This window comes from Pisolithus orientalis (assembly GCF_024613125.1).
Source record: "Pisolithus orientalis strain OTSU chromosome Unknown F5J12scaffold_36, whole genome shotgun sequence".
NCBI classification, from domain to species: domain Eukaryota; kingdom Fungi; phylum Basidiomycota; class Agaricomycetes; order Boletales; family Pisolithaceae; genus Pisolithus; species Pisolithus orientalis.
The window spans coordinates 89252-115000 of NW_026260817.1; the positions used below are offsets into that span (position 1 = coordinate 89252).

The window sequence follows — 25749 nt, forward strand, 5'->3', positions numbered from 1 at the left end:
TTGTTTGGTAGTAGCCAGGTTGGCGCCTAATGTGTGGAGGCAAGAAGGGTGAATTCTTCGTACATACACAAACGTCACTTCGATGCAAGTAGCTAATAGCAAAGTATCGCCTGGGCATACCACGAGAGACGCAACACGAACCCAAGCACGAGTTTTAAGTTTTTGAGCCAGTCATCAACGGGCGTACGGGTGATAACTGTGCTGACCACGTTGCGCAGCTCGCTGTGGGCCAACACCAGGCCCACCGGGTCCTCCGGGTCCTCCTTGTGCTCCACGTGGTCCCCGAGGAACGTTAGGTCCTAGGCCGTTCGGGCCAGTTGGAGGACCACCCTGCGCGGCTCCTTGGCTACCCCTGCCCATTCCACCACCTGACACGCCGCCGCCGCCACCACCCATACCAACCCCACCCGCACCACCCATTCCGGCTCCCATACTGCCACCCATACCGCCGCTCATACCCATGGCTCCCATGCCCCGTCCCATTCCGCCCATACCTCCCCCGAAACCTGCTCCAAAATTACCTCCACTCATACCACTCATCATAGGATTCATACCCATACCACCCATCATGCTAGCGCCACCTGCAAGCTGGAACATTCTGGTGTAGAGCGCGGCGAGTGCTTGTGGGTCAAACGGAGTGTTGCCTGCAGATGGACCGGTCATCGCGGTGCCCATACCAGCTGCCACATTCGTAGCACCGGCCGTACCAGCACCGGCGCTGAAACCACCGCCACCACCTTGTGCACTGAATCCACTTGCCCTTGTGTCTTCACTGAAATGGTCACGTTGATAACGAGGTTGTGCTAATTTAACATCAATCTGGCAAATTCATCCACCAGTCAGTATGATAACGAGATAGGACTTGACCCCGACTTACAAGTTTACCATCAATCTCCAATTTTCCAAACCCAAGGAATGGTGTTACATCCGTATCCTCAAACGATACAAACCCAAAGCCCTTGCTTCGTCCAGTCTCACGGTCGAGCATGACCGTAGAATCAATAACCTTGCCGAACTGGGAAAAGAAGTCCCGCATCGATTCTGATGTGACGCTACCAGGGAGTCCTCCAATAAACAGTTTCGTAGCACGTTGGTGCTCCTGACGAGGTATTGCCCGTTTTGGGTCGATCTAAACGACGTTAGTGGCCAATGAGCGCCAAAGCTCCTTGCCAGACACGACACAATACATACGATTTTACCGTCGAGGAAATGCTCTCGAACCATAACCGCATTAACACTTGCAGGATCCTCGAACGTTAAGAAGGCGAAACATCGCGAACGTCCGGCAGCATCGCGCATGATTGTGCATGCATCTACTTTACCGAACTGCGAAAAGTAGTTCCTGAGGGACTCTATTCAAAGCCTATTTAGTGCTACTGGGCAGTACAGAAAATTGATGACGATGTAAGTACCATCGGTTGTATCCCAGTTGAGGCCGCCAATGAACATCTTGCTATAGATAGTAATCCAGGGTTGGACATGCAGCAGCAGCACGGATAGTTGGACACGGACGCAAGCACGTCGAAGGATGACGTTGAGACATGCAAAGAGCAAAGTTGCTATTAGTTATCTGTTCAAGGACAGGAGACGTTATAACAGAGAGAAAATGAGAGGACGCTACTGTGTCTGAGTGTCGTGCTAGCCTAGCCTAGGCTAGACGTAGGGAAGTGGATACGGTAGAGCTAGCCTAGTCTTAGTCGACAGAGCTGAGTAGCTAGGCGTGACGACGACGTGACCGACTACAGAGCTAGTTGACTGGTGGGCCAACAATTTCTTTGAGACAACCCCACAAGTTGCGACAGCAGCGGCGACCACAGAAGGTCTAGCTTCGAATTAGCCAAGGTTACGACCTCGATGACTCACCCTTCATCCTTCATCTCAGAAGGTCGGATACTTCGTTCTGGGATATGTGGTGGATCCAACTTGAGACCATCGGAAGGCTGGGGCTGTTGATACGTGGGAATTTGTTGTGGCGCTGACGAATAGGATATCGGACTCGAGTGAGTCGGAATGGGTTGATAGGTTGGTTGGGTCGTAGGCTCCGACTTCGGCCGTGGGGCAGCTATTGAACTTGAAAGTGGTTCCTGCCTGGGTTCTGTGCGGGGTGAGACGGTGGATGCAGGTGTTTCGGTCGAGGTCTCGGATGGCTTCTGTATGTCAGCCTTGGTTTCGTTTAACTCCACTGCAGCCGTAAAGTCAGCCTCGTCGTTTCCGTATAAATCTGTAAATGAACCATGAACTCAGTTGCGCTCCATCAGCGATAACAGCAGCATACCGCCATAGAGGTCAGCGTCGAGCTCGGACATGACGACAACGCAGAGAGATGGTGGTCAGAAACGAAAAACCGAGAATACCAAAACGGCTTATGTCATCGTTTGTTCCCTTCCTTTTTCCCACGGATCCAATAGGGTCCGGCGCTTCTTAGGGGTCTCCGGCATAGCCTTCTTTTTTTTCGGCGTCGTGGCGGACGGCATCGGCAGTCCCGTAATCACGATCTTCGTGTAGAGTATTACTGTGACATCTATCGTGAGTTTTACTGCAGAGAACACAACGTTCCGCATTTCCTCCCTCTTTTTTACCATGAACCAAACACAGGATCGTAGAGGCGTCGGGATACTTGGTGAGCTTCGTCATCTCTGTGGGCCATCGGAATCCCTCGCTGATTCATTCCAGCCCTCCAAGGTGCTTTTATTGAGCATCAAACAGCACTCCAAAGGATCCCATCCGCAAGAAAAATCAATGTATCCCTTGTTCGTACTCCAGCGGATCTCGCAAAATGTGATGCCCTGATAATACCGGGCGGAGGCACGTCGTGTGTTCCTCCAATGACTCATCGTCCACCGACCCCTCACAGAGTCAACCACCATCGCCCTACTAGCAAAACTGGCCGGCCTTCTTGAACCACTACGACAATTCTCCAAGATAAAACCTATTTGGGGAACGTGTGCGGGAGCCATCCTACTTGCCCAGGCGGTGGAGAACACCAAGCAGGGCGGACAGGAACTCCTCGGAGGTATATCTGTGACAGTAGCTAGAAATGGTTGGGGATCGCAAGTATGAACACAATCTTTTTTGGCATCGCTGGAGACTTAGGAGGGATAACTTAGGTTGAATCCTTCGAAGCACCCCTGACTGTATCCGTTTTGGAAGATTCGGAGAAACCATTTACCGGTGTCTTTATTCGTGCACCCGTAAGCCTTATTTTCGTTGCAGTGCTTCAGCACGTATCTAATTTACTCGATTCAGGTGGTCCTTGCCCTCCACCCCAGTCCCGATGCGCCACCGATACAGATCGTAGCTCGTTTACCACCCGAGGCCGTCCCATCTACCCGACTCCATACTGGCCTCGAGGACCCTCGCACCATTGTGGCAGTTCGCCAGGGAAAGCATTTGTTAACCACCTTTCATCCCGAGCTCACCAAAGACGGTCGGTTCCATGAATATTTCGTACAGAACTGCATATTATCGCCGCATTCGATATAATTGTTTAACTGCTCGTTGTATTTGGCCATAGAGATTCGATATAGATGACCTTTGGTTCTGCCTCTGGAGAGGCACAGAGCCGGGGATGTGTTGTTTACGACTGTTTGGTTCTTTGACTCTGCGATGACATCATTGGGGTAATTGTCGTATGATGGGTGCAAACCTCTGGCAACTTTGGCAGGCTTGCTCTTCTACTTCCAGACACCTCCACCGGTTCACGACAAGCATCACAACGTTCTTTCCTCTAAGATGGATTCGTTGCCGGTAGACACATCCAACCCTGCAGTAAGGGATTATCTCGCTCTCGTTCGGTGGGTGGTCTGTCTGTTTTGACGTCAGCTTAGCGTACGAACGAACACGAATTTGCAGTCTTCAGGTTCTCACACCACTCTCACTTCTTATCAATATCGTGACTGTGTTTGTATGTGCGACGATCGTAAAACCGACAATTGGTAGGCGTTACCGTAGCGTTCGAACTTCGATCGAGTCGTCCTCACATTCCCATAATCCCAGGGGACTTAATAAGGTTGTACCCGACCTCGATCTCTTTTCATCCTGGTCTAGTGGCGGTCTACGTGATGATGATATACGTAGCACAGGTTGGATATTGCCTGTTGCTCGTCTTTGCTAGAAAGGCCGAGACGAAGGTAAGCATTGAGTATGATCTGTTTACGGATGTAAGTTTGAAAGCCCTGGTAATGCAGAAGGCCCAGGTCAAAGCTGTGGGCATTTCACTGGTACTCGCCAATTGGACGATGGCTTTCTGGGCGATAGCTTGGGTGAGTCATGTTCCCTTAACGTACGTCGAGTGTACCTTTGCGTGGTGCTTACACTTCGAAAAGGTTATGCGATTCTTCCTTGCCTCGACCATATTATTAGGCATTCTCGTAGTCCTGCTGGCATACTCTAACGTCGTCCTCCTGGTCTATCATACGCCGACGACTGATCGGCCGATCGACATGATGCTTATACACGCACCGCTTCGATTCTTTTTCGTTCTCCCGCTCTCGTTGATGTTTCCCTTACTCGTTATTGTAAGTAATTCAACATCTTCAACAAAGTTTTGTTTTCTCATTAAAAAATGCCCTTCCAGTATAACATTGGGTCTCACGTACTCACCCGGCCATCCGGAGCACTACGATCGCTACGCCTGGCCAGGCTTCGCTGTCGTATTTTCAGCAAACCTGCTCGGATTAGCAGTGATAGCCATCGGAAGAGACATCACATGGGCTGTCGCAGCAACGTGGATATGCATCAGCGAATGGACTGCAAAGCCGAAGCCTATGCCCGTCTACGTATGTATCCTTTGTCTATTTTGGTTGCAACTAGTTGAAACAACTTATTGATTTAGGCAACTACGATATTGTTCACTGTGCTCCATCCTCTCACTTTGCTGGCAACTATGTTGTATCACATCTTCTTCAAGCGGAGACTCAGCGGGCCTATCGCATTACCGGCTGATGATGATGATCACCATAGACCGCTTAGAAGACCGAGGGAGGTGGATTCAGATGCCTGGGCCTGAGCATTTCCTCCCCCTGATTCTTAAATGCCGGTGTCGTGTGGAGGTGACCCATACCATCGGTTATACTAGCTACGGCTAGTTTGTACACCTATCTTTATCATGTGTGGCCCGAAAGTTCTCATATTGACGGTCCCGTTGATTTCATCGCCGGCTTTCTCACTTAATCATCATGATGCAGAGTAACATACATACACAAATGAGTTACCCATAGTCACCAAAGAGCTTGTCCTTGAGATTGCGCTTGCCAAAAGCTTGAACTTCCTTGGCCTACTTGTGTGGCTGTGTAGCGTTAGCTGAATTTCCATATCGGGCAAAGTCACCCGTGACCCGAGAATTTTCGTGATGTAAGTGGGCTGCTCAGCGACAACTCCACCAGGTTCCTAAACACCTACTGAACATAAGGTTTTTGTGCCCGTGGCGGGACTGTGGACAGCTTATTAGAAAAAAAAAAACCCGTCACATTCGAGAAACCCACCTAGAGCACAAGCGTTGTCATGGCCCACGCAGACCACACGCGCGACCCATGGTACGCACAAGCCTCAATCTGAATGTCTACACTATCACTGTGCTAACCAACATTTCCATTCCAGTCCTTGGGTAATCCTAAGTGACTTTGGTGGTGCCTTTGCAATGGGTTCAGTCGGTGGAGCTATCTGGCACGGAATCAAAGGTGCTCGCAATTCTCCAAGGGTAGGTCTCTGCTAGCTCTCTTATAGTCTCTGTTGCCTGGAACACCAACAACTTTGGATTTTAGGGTGAACGACTAGTTGGTGCTATTTCAACCGTCAAAGCTCGTGCACCGGTCACGGGAGGAAACTTCGGCGTCTGGGGTGGCATGTTCTCCACTTTCGACTGTGCAATCAAGGGGTGGCGACAAAAAGATGATGCATGGAATGCCATACTCTCTGGTTTCATGACTGGAGGTTGTTTGGCTATACGAAGTGAGTTTTCCTTGCCCGCTACGTATTCGCCCCGAGTAGTGTCGCATACGACTCACTGTAACACTTGTTTCTTTGATGTTTACTGACACCTCATTCCTAGGTGGCCCTAAATCTGCGTTGGGATCTGCTGTGGCATGTGGTATTTTACTAGGTGTATTCGAGGGTGTTGGTGTTCTGCTGTCGCGAGTGTTTAATGAAGGTGCAAGACCACAACTACCCCCACGTAAGTGCTTCAACCAGGAAATTTGTCAGCCCATATATTAACAGGGTGTTATTTCAGTGCCAGAAAACATGACTCCTCAACCTACGCACTCATAAGACAGATTGCATTAGACGTATCTTACTTTAATCGATTTACCCATCTCTACATTAGAGGTCACCCGTCAGAAAAGGAGAGTGCTTGTATGCCTCCCTGCACCCTCCAAAGTTGCGAACGATACTAATGCAGGGGGTTGAGGGAACAACCAGCAAAAACTACATCATATTGTTAGATACTCGTCCTACATCGCCCTCTGCTGGCGCCCGTCCCGAATAGCAGCTCACGTGTACAGCGCCAGTGTGATCCTTAAACTTGACTCAATCAAGCACTGTCGCTCCGACGGGAACGAGTTTGTTGGCGCGGCGTATGCGCGTCAATATCCCGACTAAAAATAATCGAGAAGACGTTCCCGCCGATAGGCGGTGTCAGGGTGACGTATCCTCAGTTTTCAGATATATGAGCTACCCTTCCAAGTATTGACAAGGTACGAATCCAGTGAGTTTGCAATGGGCAAGGTCTAGACCGAACCAATCGACAACGATCGTTGGAGCTAATGCTCGAAATTTCGATTGCAAGCGTTTGAGGCATTACGAAAAACGAGGATACAGTGCACAAGCAGACTGCCCCAGGGAGACGAAACTGGTGGCGCATCGAGTCTGAGATGAAGCCTGCGAGGCATGTTAACTACGCAGTAGAAAATGAGCGATAAGATGGTCATCACCGATTAGTATTCAACCAACGAAGTTCCCCACGCTCAATGGAGTCGGCACCTACACAGTTTGCCATTTAGAAGTTTCTGCTTCGTCGTAGTCTGGGTTTGACTCGGCGAAGAGAGTCAGGGAGATCGAACCAACATTGCTAATGTCTGGTTTTTACAATCAAAGGAAAGAAATAAACCAGTAGAACTTCTGCAAGAGACCTGTTCCGCTCACTTCGCCACCCGGTCAGTCAGTAAACAAGGAGACAAGATTCAGACTTTTTGAAGGCGACATGATGGTACAGACTCCAGAAAGCATCTTCCCACGAATATCTTCCTTCGAGCGATTCTGGGCACTCCCCACCTCCGACTCGGAGGGCGATTCACATCCAGGCCCCAGCACCTAAGAGAGGCGCATGACTGTCTCGTTCTGCTACACTCACAATGTCGATATCTGGGCCAGCAATGAATGCCACTACTTCCCCGCTTGTTCCCAGGACGTGCCGCAATACGTATGTTCACAGTCTGGCTTTCCATAACTAATATCTGGTCATTATCCTACAACATGCGTCTAATTTTCCATTGGCTTTGAATCCAATGGATGCAGAAGGAGTCGTCCCACCGGAGGGACGCTTGTCACGTTTAGGGGATCTACCACAGTGTATTCACCGCCCTCAAGTTCCGGCATCGAGATTGCTAGCAAGGTAAGTACGATCATCTTGATCTCTGTGGTATAAAGGTTAACTCGAGTAGGTCAGACCTCGGACGCTTGCATACCAGTAACCGCTAGGATGCGACCAGGACACGCCCATCTTCCGAAACCGAAAGGCAAGTATCCTGGATCTACCGTCGACGAGGCCGGCCCCTCCAGCCATTTGTTCGGGTCAAACTCAGCAGCCTTCTCACCGTACAGCCTGTGACTGCGATGCGTGAGAGTAGTCATCGGGTAAACGAAGTTTCCTATGTATCGATGCATTAAACGACACTGTCGAGCAGTTCAATAGACAGACACGATGCGTCACCGAACCTTTTGGAATGGTGCGACCTGCCAGAGAAACGTCACGGGTCGTTTCACGGACTATACTCAAGGTGTCCCCTTTGGTTCTGAGGACCTCGCGGATGAAAGAATCAAGGACTGTCGATCGTCGCGAAGCATCGTATGTCAACTTGTGGAGACCGCCACTGTCTATACCATCCGCAATCGCCGATAACTCCTCTTGTACGGAAGCTAAGTACTCTTTTCGAATGGACAATTCGAATACTACCCAGACTGTGACGGCAGCTGTTTGGTGTACAGATGCGAAAATAAAACTGGCCAATCTCTGCGTCAGTCTCCGGGGATCCGAAACGCTGCTGGTAATTCAACGTACGCGAGCACCAGGGTAGACACCCACATTGCAGAAAGGATGGAAACATGACCTTGGGAGTCCGTGTACATTCTGGCGATGTAGTGGACGAGCGGCTCCTGCGAAAGCAGCTTAGGGCGTTTGCAAAAGTCAGCTGAGTCCTGCTTACATCGTGTCTTTCCTCTTCGTCGATGTACTCTGATACACGTGAGTTTAAGGGCCGGTATTTGCGTCTGCAAATTTCTCTCCATATGATGGGCACGATGACGCGACAATATTGGAAAATAATGACTTTCACCACCAGTCTCGCCCTGGATGCCTCTCAATTGCTCTGTACGGTGGATCAGGCGATACAATACGCACCACGTTATAACCTTCCATGTCTTCGGGAACGTCCGTGCGAAAGGCGACATATTTTGGTAGATACCCGTCATGGTTGCGATGGCATGTGCTGTCTCCTCTGTGACTTGCAGGGTACGGTCGCTGACGTATTTCTTTCGGTGGTGACCATGTCCATTCGTGAGTGATAAACTCGGCATGTTGACTGGTTTACATACCTCACCCACGACGGTGATTAACATCGCCTCCGCGATGCAACGGTGCACGTGTGCGAACAGGTCGACACCGTTCCCTGATGACTGGGAGTTTTTTACGATTCTATGAGCTTGACGTTTGAAGGTGGGAAATACTTAAAAAAAATATAGGGACAAGTCCAAGGCGGTAGCGATCCACGTGGAATCCAGAACTTACTCTGATCCACTATCTTTTCTATCCTTTGGATGATACCACCAGTGACCATCATGTGCACGTCCTTGAAAAATTTGCCTGTGCTCAGGGGTATTATAAACCCCAGGTTTAGGACCTAAAAGAGGGCGTGCATCGTTCACATGTCAGGGAAAGGGTCGCTTGACGTGTTTACCCTAGCTGTCCCACGTTCGAAACTGAAATCTTGGTCATTCGATAGGACCTCCTTGGCACACTCCTCGTCTACGATATACTCGAGCTAATCAAAAAGTTTGAGACCGGTGCCCATAGAGGATAAGAACCGACAAACCCTTCCTTTCCTCCACACTCCAATCACGGGTCCATGATTCTTCAAGGCCGATTCATAAGCCTTCTGCGGGGATGAAAATATTTCGCTGGCCTTATCATATTTTAGTAACTGAACACCAAAGTCGCGATCGATAAGCTCCGCAACCTACTGGAATGTCTATAATTGGGGGGAGCGGGTACGCTGGACTATGACTCGAGGGCTGTGGAACGGTATAATTTAGGGCTACTTGTAGTGTTTAGCAGCCATTCCTCAACTCACCTTAGGTCGTTTGCATCGTCGAGCAATCATGAAGAAACAGAAACCAGCACCGAAAAGCATCAAGGACCCCTAATGTAACCTCTTGCACACTCCGTAACGCAGGAGATGTGACATAGAAGGTACGTCCTAGCACTGTTTCGAATACGGTTAACATGGGGGTGATGAACACTGATATTTTTCTCGAGACTTGATGGCAATCGAAGGCTTGTAGCTGGTGGGAGGCGTGGAGCTTCTTATATTCACCAGGAACATCGTCTATTCTTTTGCCTGACTCAGTTTTACACGACCGGCTGCAAGGAACCAATTCTTGTTCTCTCCACAGCAGACAGCCAACGGTAAGGTGGCACGTTCCTTCACCCCTCAGACTCCGGGTACTCGGTGCGTTGATGATTACTTATATGTATGCCTCTCAACCCGTTGTTATGCGCCCCGGGCGCGTGGTCAGTAAATTCAAATATCGTATCACACGGTCTGATGTTCCATCAGGCAGCGCCGTATTATGCCGAGAATCATCCAGATTCTGAAAGGAAGTAAGCAATGAAATAGGTGCATGGATCTGTGACCAACAAATGCCTAAGTAGCTATATACGTACGTACAAATATTTGTATCCACAAGTTTCGAATAGGTCTTCCAAGGAAAATAATGCAAGTGTATACACACGCGCAGGGCAACAAGGGAATATCTAGGGAGCGGACGTTTGACTCTCACGCGAGGCTGTTGCAATGATTCAAGCCCCGAAAGTACCCTGTCCAAAGGTATGTCCGTCCGCCTCCACCAACCAGGGGCTTTGCTTTGCATAACCATCATTCTCATCTGATCCAGGTCGGAACCTAATGAAGCGCCCTTCCTTTGCCTGGCTGCTGCACCCATGAAAGGGCTCTGGACCCATAGTTCGCTGGGTATCACGGACCCATTCTGACCCAGAAAACCAGATGGTAGTGCACAACACACCAATGACACTGACGTAGTTGTTTGCTAGCAGAACCATGGTTCCCGTTGCGAAAGAGTGACTTGTGGTGATACAAACGATTTGTGCGAGGTTGAGAAAGAGGGGGAAGACGAAGTTAGCAACAGAAGTAAGAGCTATTTGCCGGATCCGCCCTCCGGTGCGACCAGTGTATGTGATGAATGATAAGTGAACACTACATTGACACTATAGAGAAATACCCACAATATTTTATCTTGGAGGTTCTAGCATGGAGGTTGTATAAAAAGATGCTGACGGAATATCTAGATAACACTTCGCGTCAGAGATTCTTGCTGTGCGAGAATGTAGGATGATCTCACACATTGTCTAACATCTGCATCGACCATTCCGCCGTTATGTATGGATTCCGATACCACGTAGCCTGTGCATGTTGTTCCAGCGACAGTAGTAGTTTCGTAGACTGAGCGAATTTGCGAAGATACAAGGACTATTTGGTGCCAGTTAGGGATAGAGTCGAGTATAACTTTTTGCACTTGCCAGGACAATGAGACGACCACACTTAATACACAATGGGAACATAAATATCTTGAAGAGAGTGGATCTGGGGGTCACATTGACGGGGTATAGGGCGAGGAAACGAGTGAGCAATATCGAGTCATAAAATACAGGAGGGAAAATCGCAAAGGAGATCGTTGCGATGTAAATCCCTTCTCCCGTGGGTCTGAATGGGTCGAAGATGGCTTTACCACTCGTGATACCGTTTAGAATGCTCAGAACCACAGCAATCGAGATGGCTATGACATTCAGGTAAAATACGGGGCGCCTGCGTGACTCGTGGGTCGAGAAGACGAACAAGACAACCAGCAAAGTGACCAAACACGCAGATAACGCAGTCACTCCGACGATAAAATTGAATGGAGGGCGAATAGCGTCGATGAAGGTCGAGATGACCAGCTGGGAGCTGACGGTCTGTGACATATGGATCGACTGTTATAACGGGGTTAGCGAACGTTCTAGGGAGAATTGTTCATGTCCCTATGTACTTGCTGCACATCTGGAGATGCCTAGTTTGCACACTACTGCACTGGTTGCCTTGTAGAAATCGCATTCGATTAACGGACGACCACGGATATGAGATCATCAAGCCATGCGGCCAAACCAGGCCATTCGAGCCAGTGGTACGTTAACGGTTCCGACTGTTATTGGGGAGCTGATCATCAGACAATCATCTGCCATTGAACATTCAGTTGTACTGAGAGTGGTTGAGACCGTTGCATGCAGAATCCTGAGTCGCAAGACAGAAGGAGCACGTACACGTAGGTAGATGCCAGACTAAATTAACGACGAATTGCAAGCCATTTCTCAATGAGGGAGATTTCTGAGGAAAGACGTTACTTGCCATTGAATGGTAACCGGTCCCCATTGGCCAGCCACGTACTTTTAACCCCATTAATCTACTCTCCACATTCTACAGCTGGTTTAGATGATGAGATCATGTTCCGCATTCGTCCACTACCATATCCTCACTCATGCTATCTTGTTCCTCGAACAAGTACTAAAAAATCTCTCTCTAACAGAGCTGCAAGCATCAAAAGGAGATGAAAAAGTGTATCACTGATCAATAGTCCGCGATCTCGGGTGAAGCCTGACTCACCCCATCAGTACTGCACGTGGTCCCGCAACCAGATGTTTTGGGACGGTCGCGGCTGACATGCGCTAACACTCGGTTGTTGCGTTTTGGTGCTCGGGAGATTCCAAAGCCGACCAAGTTGAAGACCACAACGTCTGGAACCGAGACTATACTGCGCGTAGCCAAGTATTTAGTAGACCGCGAATATCGGTTTGCGATGTTGTTGACGTGTACTGGCGGCCCAGGCCTCATATGTAAGCCACCTTGTTTTTTTGTCCCGGAATATATGAGATGAGATGCATCCTAATTGGAGCAGCTCGTAATATTGTAACTCGGAAGCACCGCTCTCGAGTGCCTTGCTTGCTATAACCTTGTGCCGAGTTCCCTCCAGATTCAAGAATACCGCATGGAGGCTGCCATGCGGAAGCAAAATGCGAAATGCAAGGACACGAACATAGATTCGGTCGCATTTACTGGGATATCAAGAGCACTCAGGACTACTGTATGTACTTACCAGGTGTATTACCCTGTTGTCTTCTCTCGGAGGGTGGCTCGCATCCGGGCCGGGGCTGCTTCACACACAAAGAGACGTTTCTGTTGTCCGAGGACTCCAGCACGCACGAAAGTAACTGTCCTCCGTTGCCGACATGCTTCTCCGGCCGAGCCGCTATCGCGTCCAAAGGAAATGCCGGCTTTAAAATGGAATGGAATAGCGTCAAGCAGAGGAAGCTATCGACATGCCGACGGCGTGGTGGGATGACCGTAAACTCATATTGAACCACAGGCGCATTACTTGCAGAGTAGTTTCGCTTAGTGCAGCACAGGTGCCGTAACTACATAATAATGCATATGTAAGAGACGCCCACAACGTAGTTTTTTTTTGGAGTGTTCACCCGCAAGATTCGCGCGTCAGATCCATTCATACCTGAATCCGCTCTACCTTCTCTTGTTGTTCGACCTCTCGCCACAACCTTTGGCCCTTCGGGCTTGTCCAGATGGCGACTCCGACCGAGGTCAAACATGTGCCCGCTCTCTTCAGCGCCAGACGGGTTATTACATTGCTGAGTTCCATTGTCGTTGCGCTCAGCTCTGGCACGAACTATGTTTGGATTTTGCGGTGATTATAGTCAGTCTATTCCTGATACTCTTTCGATAGATCTTTTCCGGTGGGTGGACGATAGAGCTTGGAAGGTCTCTGGATGTTCTGAAAGCCGGTCATGCTTAGCCTATGCGCCGCAGCTAGGTGCTCGTCTCCACATTTCGCATACTCAGCTCAATGTCGTTGGGCTTGCCGGAAACGGTGTGTTCCATCTCTTCTCTGAAGCCAAGCTTATTTTTTGTCCTAGCTGGTGTTTCTATCTCCGGGCCTATCTGGGGCCGTATCGTAGACTTTAGAGGTGCCCAGATCCCGCTCACTGGAGCCTTCGTTTTCTCCCTTGCCGGATATGCAGGGATGAAACGTATGTATGATGAGGGCACTGACTCTGGAACATCTGTCTCTCCGGCACGCTTTCTCTTGTTAGTGATATGTAGCCTTCTGACTGGTTTGGGTGCCCACGCTGGCGTGACTGCGGCTGTCAACATTACCGCCAAAAGCTTCCCAGAATCTGCGGTATGTCGTGCCTTCTATCTTCTCCGTGATTGTCGTGAAACATGTCTCATGACAAATCTCTAAAGCACGCCACAACCACTGGTTTAGTACTGTCTGGTTTTGGTCTCTCAGCATTCTTCTTTTCGACTGTTGCGCATATTTTGTTCCCTGGAGATACATCGGCTTTCCTACTTCTTCTCTCCCTTGCCACCTCCATACCCATGCTCATTGCATTATTCGTTATGCGGCCCGTACCTCTTCCTCAGACCCATGCGGGTCTGAAGGATGATAGAAATGGAGAGTATGAACTAATATCCACTACAGAAGTTGTACCATTTATTGCTGATGCCAATGTTGATGCTGTGGGTGTGGCAGGAGACAGTCACGTGTCTCTCATGGATATCCAGCCTGAGGATGGATTATCCTCTGCTCTGGAGACGGACCGCATCCACAGTCACTTAAGGCCAGATAACTTACCAGACGTCCACGGGAAGTTGCTATGGAAGACTCCAGACTTTTACCTCCTCTGCATGATCTTGTTGCTTTGTAAGTCTGGCAGAACTGCCTTATTGTATCATGTCTGACCAGATTGCCAAGTGGGCGGAACAGGGGTTATGTGTCAGTTCAGATGCACTGGTGTACTTGTTTGACTTTGACACTGTGCAGATATCAACAACGTGGGCTTAATCTCCCTGGCCCTCTTCGCCAAGTCAAACCCGAACTATGAAGAAGAGGAAGCGTCCAAACTGCAAGCGGCGCAAGTATCGACGTTGAGCGTTGGCAACTTCGCTGGTCGAATACTAATCGGTGATACGTATCTCATCGGCCAGCTCTGCGTAATTAACGTACTTGGCAGGCCTCATCTCAGACTTTGCACGCACTAAGTTTCATCTCCCTCGTGTCTATTCATTGTGCATTGTTTCCTCGCTTTTCATCATCTCCCAGGCATTCGCAATCGGAATTTCGAGCGTTGGTACGCTGTGGATGGCCACTGCCATCCTGGGATTTGCGTACGGAAGCCTCTTCGGAGGCCTTCCTGCAATCGCAATCGATTGGTTTGGTCTAGGTGAGTGCACATTCAGTCTTCCCCCGCCCGTCATGTACACGGGAGTCGATCACATGGCTAAATATGAAATGCACACATCGAATAGCTCATTTATCTGAAAACTTGGGATATCTTTCTCTCGCGCCACTTGTCGGCGGGAATGTCTTCTCAATCATATTTGGTCGGAACCTCGATGCGCATACGCCACGCGAGAATACGAACACGACCATTGGTGCAACCCGTGCTATGAGTACGGCTGACCGAGCAGTATACCGGGACGTTTTGGCAGAGCGCCGGTGCTTTACCGGTCGGGATTGTTATGTCTCGAGCTTGAAGGTTACGCTCGTGGCCTGCATGGTCGCGCTTGGTCTGAGTACGTTGGCTGCCAGGCGGGATAAGTACCGGCAGAAGACGAGGAAAGGGTGAGCGGATGAGTATGGCAAGGGATGTGACGATCTAATCGGGTGGACGGGTTTGGTTTGTGAGTACACGTTCCTCGATGTAACCCATGCTATGAACGCCGCTGATGCAGCTGTAATGCAAGACGTTTTATTAGAGGGTTAATACTTGCGTGGTCGGCAGTGTTACTTGTCGAGCCCGAAGGTCACACATGGGCCGCCTTGTGGGATTGGTCAGCACCGGTGTCACGAGGGCAGAGTAGATTTGAGTGCGGTAGCGCTGTATGTGCTCCTTGGAAGTTGGGACATCCCTCCAACGGGTAATTTGTTGGCTACATGCGATCACAGTCATTCATGTAAATTGCCATGAGCTTCTTAGGCACATACTACGGATCAACTACACTGCATATCAAAAGCGTTCATTTGACCTAGCGCAGTACTATTTCAAATTCACCACTACAAACTATTGCGTTCATACAGCGACCGCAGTTCGGATTGTCTTCGGGACCCTCTCGTGTCAATAAGTTGCATATCAGATCAGTAGCCTTCGTCCTGCCTACTCACGCCGCTCGTCTATTCCCCACAATACTTGGCCTTTCGGACTTGTGCAGATGGCGTTTCAGACTGACGCCAGACATAATGCTCCGGGTCTTTTCGGTGCCCGTCGCATTATAACCTTGCTGGGATCTATCCTTGTTGCACTCGGTTCTGGAACAAACTATGTGTGTTTTCTTGAGGTCGTTGTGGTCGGTTCATCTTCTAATACTCTTTTCACAGATCTTCTCGGGTGGGTATATGATATTGGCTTCCATGTCATCGGATGTCCTGAACCATGGCAATGACTAGCCTATGCACCGCAGCTAGGTGCTCGCCTCCACATTACGCACACTCAATTGAATGTTGTCGGGCTCGCGGGCAACGGTGTGTCTCGCAACTCCCTAGAGGTTAACTTTGGTCAAGCTTATCTCTTGTCCTAGCCGGCGTTTATGCATCCGGACCCATCTGGGGACGCATCGTGGATTCCAAGGGCCCCCGCATTCCACTCATCGGAGCTTTCATGTGTTTCCTCGTCGGATACACAGGGATGAAGAGTATGTACGACGCCGGTACAGGTTCCGGGGCATCCATATCTGCCGCACACTTTGCCTTGCTCGTTGCGTGTGGGCTCCTCACTGGGTTTGGCGCAAACGCTGGCCTTGCAGCAGCCGTTAATACTACCGCCAAGAGTTTTCCTGAATCAGCGGTATGTCACGCCCTTTGGCCTCATTTACCTCCCATGGTTTACGATATATGACACTTCCGTGGCGGAATGTGTTTCTCTACAGCGTGCTACAACGACTGCCCTAGTCGTCTCTGGTTTTGGGCTCTCAGCGTTCTTTTTTTCGACTATGGCTCATGTTTTCTTCCCTGGAGACACGTCGGCTTTCTTGCTTCTTCTCGCCCTCGCTACCTCCATGTCCGCAGTAGTTGGATTGTTTATTGTGCGCCCTGTACCTCCTCCGATTCACCCGGGGCCGAGGGATGGCGAAAATGGAGATTATGAGCAAATCCCAAGCGGGGAGGTAGTTCCATTCATCGCTGATCCAAATATCGATGCTGTGGGTGTAGCGGAAGAAGGCAGTCGCGCGCCTCTTTTGGGTGCTCGGCCTGAGGGCGGGTCATCCTCCACCCCGGGGTTGGGCCGTAGCCTAAGTTGTTCGAGGTCAGATACTTTGCCAGACATACACGGGAAGATGCTTTGGAGGACCCTAGACTTTTACCTCGTCTCTTTTATCATGGCTCTTTGTAAGTTTTGGCAAAGCTCGTCTTGTTTTGTGTCTGATCAGTCACGTAGTGAGCGGGACGGGCATTATGTGTGCGTTTGTAATCGATTGATTTTCTTCTTTGTCCTTAACGTTCGATGTAGACATTAACAACGTGGGCTCAATCTCCCTGGCCCTCTTCGCCAAGTCAACCTTGAACTATGACGAAGTGGAAGCTTCCAAATGGCAAGCGGCACAGGTATCGACGTTGAGCATAGGTAACTTCATTGGTCGAATACTGAGTGGTAACAGACATCTCATTTTTCATTCTTCGAGTGCGGGCGAACTAATGCACCTTCCAGGCCTCATCACAGATTTCATACGCAATCACCTTCACCTCCCACGTGCATACAGCTTGTGTATTGTATCTTCGCTTTTCATCATGTCTCAGGCACTCGCAATTGGAATTTCGAGCGTTAGCACGCTGTGGATTGCAACTGCCACGCTAGGTATTGCGTATGGAGGCCTCTTCGGAGCCCTTCCAGCAATCATTATCGATTGGTTTGGTCTGGGTAAGTGTATATATTAAATCTTCCCTCAATTTGCATTAGAATCGCTTACATGGCCGATTATGAATGCATCGGATGCGCTGGGCAACACACCTTTGAGTAGCTCATCTATCTGAAAACTGGGGGTATGTCACGCTTGCACCTCTCGTTGGTGGCAACATCTTCTCGATCATGTTTGGTCGGAACCTCGACGCGCATACGCCTCGTGAGGGGAATACGACCCACAATGTAACGCGTGTCATCGGCGAGGCGATCTCATCGGAGCGACAGTGCCTGGCTGGTCGGGAGTGCTATGTCTCAAGTCTAAGGGTCACACTGGTGGCGTGTATGGTTGCACTGGGGCTGAGTACGTGGGCTGCTGTCCGGGACGAGCGCCGGCAGAGGGCGGCAAAGAAAGGGAGGGCAAACGAGCGTGACAGGTACATTTGATGATGGATAGTAGATGCCCGGCTTGAATTTTCCGCGATTTATTCTTCCCCCCCTCCCCCCCCGTAGTCTGATAACTTAAGTATTCACGCGATAGAGCACTTTCCTTATCAACTGATCTATGCAGGTTTTTGGGGAGGGCCAAAGGTACTGTCCTGTACACAAATTGGTACATTATCGAAGTGTGTATTTTCCATACATAGTCTGATTTTGTCAGATAGCTAGTGGCTGATTGGCTGTCAGTGTCCACTTTGTCTGAACAAACATGTGTGCAAGCAGACAAATGAGATGTCTCAATTCTGCCAAAATTCAGTGTACACTAATGGATGCTTTTATAACAATGCACAGTTGAAATGTATTGTAGGGGTGGTGCCCCAATAGAGTACTTAGTTCGAAAAAACAGACTTAGGTGCGATGCTAGTGTGCTTACATAAGCACAAAAAGCGCACATACTTGTAGTATTCTCTACTAGTATTCCCTCAGTAGTTTGTTCACTACTGAGGGTAAGTCCATTCATATTCCAAGTATCCTACTATACTGACATCCTGTAGTAGCCTACAGATATTTCTACAGCATGGTGATGATTTGGACTCAGTTGGGGATGGTGAGTCAATGGCCCTGCCCTGAAATATCCTTTCTGTTGCACCATCAAGCCTTCCAGTTGATGCATTGACAAGTGTGACTGAGGGCTTTTGTAATATCCCCCAGTTCCACCACCTACATTTGCTCCCAACTGATGCTGCTGCTGTGGGAGGATGGGAAGAGTATTGTGACTCATAGGTATGAGCATGATTATGAGAGCTGGGATGGATATTGGGAAGAGGATGGTTATGGCTATAAGGATGTTGGTGCAAAGAGGATGTTTGCTGTGGTGGATACACATGTATGGGAGATGGTTGGGTATGCTGTTGTTGCATGCCCACATATCCCACATTGGATTGGTGGCTATAACCCCCATGTGGTTGTGCATGATGTGGATGGGAAGACAAATCTGGATGGTGGTATGACCCTGAAGCTGTAGGCATGTCTGAGCCATAAGTAAACATTGCAGACAGTTGTGAATTTTTGAATGATGAACACTGTTGTTGTGGATGTGCATGGGTATCATATGTCATTGCAGACCCTTCAGTCACCTGTAGGCCTGAAAGTGGGTCATCTGACATGCACATTTTGTCCTAAAAGTGGGACTAACTGATGTTGGCCAATGGTGCCCAAAGGTGGGCAGGCTGGTGTGTGGAGGTGGGATTGGCCAACCTCATGGGGAGATGGAAGTACCCCATGGAAGTGGGGTCAGCTGACCTGTTTGGAGGGTGGACCCAGTCCCTGGAAGTGGGGTTGGCTGACCTGTTTGGAGGGTGGACCCAGTGCCTGGAAGTGGGGTTGGCTGACCTGTTTGGAGGGTGGACCCAGTCCCTGGAAGTGGGGTTGGCTGACCTGTTTGGAGGGTCCACCCACTGCCTGGAAGTGGGTTCAGCCAACCTGTTTGGAGGATGCACCCACCTCCTGCAAGTGGAGTTGGCTGACCTCACTGAGAGATGCACATACCCACACCAATAAGAGGTTCAATTTTGGTACCTTCAGCTTTCTGTCAAAACTTGTATGAGGACATTGCAAGATAGGATGGCAAAGTACAGAGTAAGCCCCTTCCACATTACTTACTTTTTGGCCTTTCAGCAGGTCTCCCTTCACCACTAGGCACCTTTTGGTTGTGACCCCCAGTAGCCAGTACCACATCAGCATTCATCACTAAGTGTTGTGGAACCCCCCCCCCCCTTTGTCCCTAGGAGAAACCAATCTTGACAGTCTCTTTCCATGTCTCCACTCTTCATGTTTGATCCTAATCTAACATTCTGCACTTAGTTGTCTATCTGCTTGTTTTCTTTTAAAGTCTCTTATCATGTTAGAACTGATCCTCTCACCCAAGGGGGGTATAAAGCTCTAGGGATCTGCTGATGCTCACTGACAAGTACCAATGCAGTACCAAGGGTGGGACATTACAGCTGAGATGTTATGAAGTTGATCAAATGATACTGAACACAAAGTGGACCTGCTCTGTAGTTGACATGTTATGTAGCAGTGTCCTTGTACAAGTCCTGACAGAAGGCTGATAAAGAAGACCTAGTAGAGGTATTACAGTTGATATTCAAACTGAGGTATCTACCACATGAGTTACCAACATATGTATGTACTACCAACAAGCAATGCAGGCTACAATGTAGGTATGCACAGCCAACACAAAGATCCCAAGTGCCAGTAATCCAAAGACTGACAGGTATGGTCCAGTATGGTGAAGGTTAGACCCAATGGATTGGACATGAGCTTAGACCAATGGATTGATTACCTTGGTCTTGGGTCCCAAATCTTTGGCCTATGCCATACCCATTTGCCTACTACTTACACACAACCTCACACCCACCCCATGTAGTATGGATCCCTTAGATTTCACACTTATCTGACCCTCAGGTTTACCCTTTGACTCAATCACCAGGGCAGTGGGATTTCTACTTTGCCCAGTGCATGTCCTTTGCTAGGGTTAGGGTTAGGGTTACACAGCTTCAAAAAATCAAGCACCATGGGGGCAATTCATGTTACACAGCCTAGCAACTACAAGGATTGACCAACCAAATACACAGCCAAGGAAATATAGGATTGAGCAAATACACAGCCAAGAAAAATACAGGACTAAGTTACAGAGCAAATGTTCCAAGTGGAACTGAGACCTCAGGCATGCTGGAGGGGCCCCTCCCCAGAAAGACACTGAGATCTCTAGAGAAAATAAGGTATCTAAAAGACTAGTACAAAGATAATACAGATGTCAGTCAGAAGCTGGCCTGCACTGGCAGGCACAGACAATAAATCCCCCAGAACCCACAAAGCTGGCCTGCATTAGCAGGCACAGACTAAGCCCCCAGGTCCCACAATGAAAAAGTCCTAAGCTGGCCTGCACTAGCAGGTGTAGACTATGTAACCCCCAGAACCCCAGCTGGCCTGCAAGAGTAGGCACAGACTAAACCCCCAGAACCCACAGGAAGATAGTATCAGTAACCTACACACCCATAGTGTGCTGGCCAGGCACACAGTGGGCTGCAGGACAACAGCAGGATACTACAAAACATACCTTAAACCCATGCAGCTGCAGTCTACATAGGTGAAGTCCAGCATCAAGGGAGTGGTAAGAGGAACATGGGAGAGAGAAAGATGAAGAGCAATGTGTCAAAGTGCATCTTTTATAAAATTTTCTGCTTGCTGCTGTTTGGTCATCAGCCACTGGTTGCAGCATGTGCAGTGAAGCATGTCACATGACATCACACAACATGCTGATGGCACTAGTTAATTGGTAACGAAAACACAGCTACAATGATGTCATAGCACATTTGTAATAAAACCCTGCCACAACTAATTACATAAGCATACTGATATTAATACCATCAGGGGCCATTTGTTGAGCTGAATACAGCTGTGTACATAATAAACACAGCCACATCAATGAGAAATTCAAACTCCTCTTTGATGGTGGGAAAGTGATGGCATGGGGTACACAGCCACAATAATGTCATGACAAAATCAGATTGAAACTCCACTACATCTAATTAGGTAAGCATATTGATATTAATACCATCAGGGGCCATTTTTTGAGCTGAATACAGCTGTGTACATAATAAACACAGCCACATCAATGAGAAATTCAAACTCTGCTTTGATGGTGGGAAAGTGATGGTATGGGGTACACAGCCACAATGATGTCATGACAAAATCATGTTGGCCAACCCCACTTCCAGGCACTGGGTCCACCCTCCAAACAGGTCAGCCAACCCCACTTCCAGGCAGTGGGTCCACCCTCCAAACAGGTTGGCCAACCCCACTTCCAGGGACTGGGTCCACCCTCCAGCCAGCTCAGCTGACCCCACTTTCAGGTAGTGGGTCCACCCTCCAAACAAGTCAGCCAACCCCACCTTCACAGTCCAACCTACCCACCCCTAGGGACCACTGGCTGATGTCAGTTAGTCCCAGTTTCAGGACAAAATGTACATGTCAGATGACCCACTTTTAGACTTACAAGTGACTGAATCATGTGTAGGCATCCCAGTCAGAAGAAAGGCCTTCAACATTGACAACAATGACATTACTGACCATTGTACACAGCAAGCATTTTACAATTTTCTTTGCACAAACATGTGAAAAAAATTCTCTTAAAAGATACTCTATTTTATCATGTGCTCTCTGCTTGAACAAGTGGAAATAATCTTATGTATTGAATGGCTTTTCTGACAGAAAACATGGCACAGTAGATTTCCAATGTTTTGCTGGTGAAAAACAATTACTATGACCCACCACCAAAAACCAAAAACAATCATCAAAAAAATATTAGGACTGTTTTCTGCATGTTATGTAATTGATTAATCAAATGTTGTAACATGAAATAATTTAAACACACTAGTCATTAGAGAATGTGTGATGTTACATAGAACATCACAAGTAAACAATAAATTTTTGTATGTGATAATACTAATAACCTTTAATCAAGTCTTTCAATGTTGACCCACAAAACATCAGATTATTGGCTCAATATTTACTTCATAAACATGACATTTAAAACAATATTTGTTATGTGTGAAAACATGCTACTGAGATTCCATATTAACATGCTAAATATTTTCAGTCAAATCACACTGATTTGTCTCCCAGAGAATATGATATATAAAGAGTGTATTAAAGTGTCCTGTTGTACCACAGAACATGATAAGTGGCATCTGTAACCATCAATGCTATCACTGCTTGTCCTTGCTCAACCACCCCATCACATGCTGTCACATGATCTTATCTCATTGAATAAACCTCAGTCAGTCATGATATGTGCCACCTGACTTTTTATACTTTGAGTATTCTGTGTCCTTTGTTGTTTTTTCTTGCAACAACACATTGATGACACACATTATAATGTTCTGTGGTAGAACAAGATAGTCCAAAATCCATGGTTGCCCTGACTGACTAGAGAAAGAGTAGCCTCTGATAGCACTCCCACCACTCATGAATTTCCCCAGTCCACTTTTGAAAGTGAAAGAGCACAAGGCAGTTCATGCAAGGAATGGGGAGTTCAGCACTGTATTTGCAGTAGGCAGCAGTCTGACAATAACTGTACAGCTCAGAATCCTTCACAACACCTCTATATATAACATGCTTACTTCACAGTTTATGATACTCCATGGTGGAACAGGATATTGATATTTTATTACACTATTTATTTATCATGTTCTGTGGTACAGTTGTGGACAGACAAACACAATGATTTTGATTCTGGATTCCCATGACCTTTTTGGGGCAAACTAACACTTGATTCAGATGCAACAGGTGAAAATACATCAAAAAACAGTGGTCCAAAGTTTTTCCCATGACTTTTTAGGGTGGCCAAAATTTTGGTCAGATTGAATGTGGTACTTAGGGTGTGGTAACATGTTATTGACCCTATATAAGGTAGGATTAAGAACCACTTCAATGAATGTCATGGCTTTCTGTGAGAGCTGATGGACATCAGGACCCTTCTTGTATTCCTTGGGGCATCTGAGTGACTGCTTTCATTGGGCAGCACACTTTGCTTCTCTCAGAGGTAACCAAGTCTCACCAAGAGGGTCATCACCAGCACTAATGGCAAGGTTGACCAACTGAGCACAGAGATCAGCCTCACCAACACCCATGACTTGGAATGTGGCATCATCATGTTCAAGCTCATCCTCTGACTCACTCTCACTGGCTGTAAACTTCAAACTGTCAAGTACATTGGTGCATTTCCACTCCAGTTCTTCATCTTCTGCCTCAGGGCTGGGAGCATGAGATCATGTCCTCATGCATTTGCTTGTGTGTTGATCCTTGTCAGATTTGGGTGTATCAGGGAATGATACATTGCCTGTTTCAACAACAGCTGAGCTCTGGTTATGCAGACCAGCCATGTTGCATGTTACAGTGGGTTTTCAAGGGCATTCCTGTGTCTACGATCAGCAATTCACATGACCACAAACCTCAGATTTGCTCAATTTTTTCTGCTCCTCACTAGTGTGACAGCTGTACCCTGACATTGCAATCATACTGTACTAGGCTAATGCTACTTATTCCACTTTTTCCAGGATTTTTACAAATTCTTTTGGGGGCTGGCCAAATTTTTGGGTCAAAATTTCACAAACTTGGTATAACAAAAATTGGCTCATGCAATTGCATTGTTATGTCCTAAATATGCCTAGTATACATTTGTAACACCCCTGGAATGTTGTGCCATATTGGAATAATTCAATGAGTAAAATTGTCATGTTTGTCTGTCCACAACTGTCAAACAGGATATTTTGTGCATGACAAACCCACCATGGTCCTATGACACTGCATCTGTAACATTAAACAAACAAAAATAAAACAGCTGATTGTGTGACTTTTGCAGTAATGCACAGAAAATTTGCAGGTGGCTGTGCCCACAGCTACTGACTAAGCAGGGCATGTGCATGGGGGAGTGAGCGAGTCAGTGCTACATGCACTCCTTGCTGTTCCTCAGGACTTGTTTCGATGCTACTGTACATAACCCATGTAATAATGGGTATGTTGCCAAGAAATGGGCCCAAATTTGCTAGGCCAGTGATGACTTGTGGCATGGAGTGTGGTCACATGAATTTGCAGGTGGCGGTGCCATGGGAATTTCCTGAAGGAGCAATCCTGCCACCAGGTGGGAGGGGTGGGAGAGGGGGTCAAGCATTCGAGTGGGCCCTGTGGGGCATCATGGCCTCATGGATTGGGTGGGATGACTGGGGAGGGTGCTGACAGACTGTGTTCATGTCCTGCCTATGTTTATCTATTTTATCTGCCCTCCTAGCTAGTGCAAAGTGGTGCAAGGTGGCTGTGTTAAAAATTATGCAGGGGTAGTATAAAAAGTTGTGCAGGAGCAGTACTGCAAAAGTTGTGCAATCAGCTGTTTTATTTTTGTTTGTTTAATGTTACAGATGCAGTGTCATATGGTCCTCATTGGAAGAACTGGATGAGTCATTTTGTCAGTGATACATTGTACTGTTTTATGTGTTTCATCTTTTATTTTAGGATATAATTGTGGAATCTGTAGATAGACCTCAGTATGCTGACAAGCTACTGAGGGACTAAGTGCACAGCAGAGCAGAGCAGCAAGAGGCCTGATGATGCAGCTAGGGCAGAAATGCTGAAAGATTGGAAAAACAAGTCAAGCACACTGGAAGGGAGTGGTCAGCTTGTCACCTATGAAACAATGTCAAAGAGAGACAAACTTGGATCTGTGCACAAGGCAGTCATGCCCACAAATGAACCTAAACAGCTCAGAACCTTCACAACACCTCTACATATAAGATGCCTACTTCACAGTTATTCTGTGGTAGAACAGGATATTTTAATACACTATTTATTTATCATGTTTTCTGGGAGATAAGATACTGTAATTTGACCTAGAACATTTGGCATGCTCTCAGTACCATGTTCTTGTACATAAAAATTGTAGTTTAGCATGTCATGTTTTTAGAGAAAACATTGAACTGCTGTTCTGTTTTTTTTTTTTTTTTTTTTTTTTTTTCAGGTGAACATTGAAAGACTTGGCCAAATGTTTTTAATATTATCACATACAAAACATATATCATTTACTTTTGATGTTCTATGTAACATTACATGTTCTTCAATGATCAGTGTGTTTAAATTATTTTGTGGTAAAGTATTTGATTAATGTATTGCATAACATGTAGAAAACAGTACTAATAACTTTTTTGATGATTGTTTTTGGTTTTTGGTGGTGGGTCATGATAATTGTTTTCACCAATAAAACATTGGAAATCCATTGTGTCATGTTTTCTGTCAGAAAAACC

At 47.7% G+C, this 25749-nt stretch overlaps 11 protein-coding genes across 11 annotated transcripts; 6 read left to right on the top strand and 5 right to left on the bottom strand.

Moving 5' to 3' along the window:
• Positions 1-35: 35 nt before the first annotated feature.
• F5J12DRAFT_350594 (uncharacterized protein) lies at positions 36-1654 on the bottom strand. The gene is made up of 4 exons (XM_051739002.1): positions 1413-1654; positions 1192-1352; positions 878-1129; positions 36-819 (listed from the first exon to the last, which is right to left on the bottom strand). Exons 1-4 carry the CDS (start codon positions 1447-1449, stop codon positions 175-177), a joined length of 1095 nt encoding a protein of 364 aa, XP_051596656.1. The 5' UTR covers positions 1450-1654; the 3' UTR covers positions 36-174.
• Positions 1654-2306, bottom strand: F5J12DRAFT_896078 (uncharacterized protein; the record flags this gene model as incomplete). Its single annotated transcript, XM_051747909.1, has 3 exons — positions 1654-1822; positions 1864-2221; positions 2276-2306. The coding sequence occupies 3 exons, from the start codon at positions 2304-2306 to the stop codon at positions 1654-1656; spliced, it is 558 nt and encodes a 185-aa protein (XP_051596657.1).
• Positions 2307-2444: 138 nt separating this feature from the next.
• Positions 2445-3620, top strand: F5J12DRAFT_852958 (SNO glutamine amidotransferase). Its single transcript, XM_051746583.1, has 5 exons — positions 2445-2620; positions 2674-2805; positions 2855-3054; positions 3108-3191; positions 3247-3620. Exons 1-5 carry the CDS (start codon positions 2581-2583, stop codon positions 3481-3483), a joined length of 693 nt encoding a protein of 230 aa, XP_051596658.1. The 5' UTR covers positions 2445-2580; the 3' UTR covers positions 3484-3620.
• Positions 3621-3645: 25 nt separating this feature from the next.
• On the top strand, positions 3646-5270 carry F5J12DRAFT_852965 (uncharacterized protein). The gene is made up of 7 exons (XM_051746584.1): positions 3646-3794; positions 3853-3935; positions 3997-4130; positions 4188-4262; positions 4326-4498; positions 4577-4778; positions 4835-5270. Exons 1-7 carry the CDS (start codon positions 3733-3735, stop codon positions 5006-5008), a joined length of 903 nt encoding a protein of 300 aa, XP_051596659.1. The 5' UTR covers positions 3646-3732; the 3' UTR covers positions 5009-5270.
• A 96-nt stretch (positions 5271-5366) lies between these two features.
• On the top strand, positions 5367-6428 carry F5J12DRAFT_852967 (mitochondrial import inner membrane translocase subunit Tim17/22). The gene is made up of 5 exons (XM_051746585.1): positions 5367-5534; positions 5599-5698; positions 5763-5949; positions 6050-6172; positions 6230-6428. Exons 1-5 carry the CDS (start codon positions 5503-5505, stop codon positions 6265-6267), a joined length of 480 nt encoding a protein of 159 aa, XP_051596660.1. The 5' UTR covers positions 5367-5502; the 3' UTR covers positions 6268-6428.
• Positions 6429-7077: 649 nt separating this feature from the next.
• F5J12DRAFT_957662 (cytochrome P450) lies at positions 7078-9623 on the bottom strand (the record flags this gene model as incomplete). Its single annotated transcript, XM_051749888.1, has 12 exons — positions 7078-7631; positions 7683-7865; positions 7933-8216; positions 8276-8370; positions 8421-8562; positions 8615-8745; positions 8809-8939; positions 9002-9113; positions 9171-9254; positions 9306-9395; positions 9454-9504; positions 9564-9623. The coding sequence occupies 12 exons, from the start codon at positions 9621-9623 to the stop codon at positions 7477-7479; spliced, it is 1518 nt and encodes a 505-aa protein (XP_051596661.1). The 3' UTR covers positions 7078-7476.
• A 668-nt stretch (positions 9624-10291) lies between these two features.
• On the bottom strand, positions 10292-11470 carry F5J12DRAFT_725648 (uncharacterized protein; the record flags this gene model as incomplete). The annotated part of the gene is made up of 4 exons (XM_051741654.1): positions 10292-10665; positions 10736-10794; positions 10852-10979; positions 11036-11470. 4 exons carry the CDS (start codon positions 11468-11470, stop codon positions 10292-10294), a joined length of 996 nt encoding a protein of 331 aa, XP_051596662.1.
• Positions 11471-13004: 1534 nt separating this feature from the next.
• On the top strand, positions 13005-15611 carry F5J12DRAFT_852985 (major facilitator superfamily domain-containing protein). The gene is made up of 10 exons (XM_051746586.1): positions 13005-13225; positions 13279-13288; positions 13348-13422; positions 13469-13734; positions 13800-14259; positions 14311-14331; positions 14380-14520; positions 14570-14779; positions 14865-15239; positions 15303-15611. The coding sequence occupies exons 1-9, from the start codon at positions 13118-13120 to the stop codon at positions 15182-15184; spliced, it is 1611 nt and encodes a 536-aa protein (XP_051596663.1). The 5' UTR covers positions 13005-13117; the 3' UTR covers positions 15185-15239; positions 15303-15611.
• F5J12DRAFT_852988 (major facilitator superfamily domain-containing protein) lies at positions 15612-18128 on the top strand. The gene is made up of 9 exons (XM_051746587.1): positions 15612-15878; positions 15934-15943; positions 16003-16077; positions 16134-16399; positions 16482-16941; positions 16991-17011; positions 17063-17203; positions 17261-17470; positions 17571-18128. Exons 1-9 carry the CDS (start codon positions 15768-15770, stop codon positions 17894-17896), a joined length of 1620 nt encoding a protein of 539 aa, XP_051596664.1. The 5' UTR covers positions 15612-15767; the 3' UTR covers positions 17897-18128.
• A 315-nt stretch (positions 18129-18443) lies between these two features.
• On the top strand, positions 18444-18884 carry F5J12DRAFT_852990 (uncharacterized protein; the record flags this gene model as incomplete). Its single annotated transcript, XM_051746588.1, has 1 exon — positions 18444-18884. A coding segment is annotated over exon 1 (209 nt), but the record flags the coding sequence as incomplete, so codon positions are not given.
• A 4369-nt stretch (positions 18885-23253) lies between these two features.
• F5J12DRAFT_785351 (uncharacterized protein) lies at positions 23254-23964 on the bottom strand (the record flags this gene model as incomplete). Its single annotated transcript, XM_051743224.1, has 4 exons — positions 23254-23356; positions 23483-23710; positions 23791-23810; positions 23908-23964. The coding sequence occupies 4 exons, from the start codon at positions 23962-23964 to the stop codon at positions 23254-23256; spliced, it is 408 nt and encodes a 135-aa protein (XP_051596666.1).
• Between the last annotated feature and the right edge of the window lie 1785 nt (positions 23965-25749).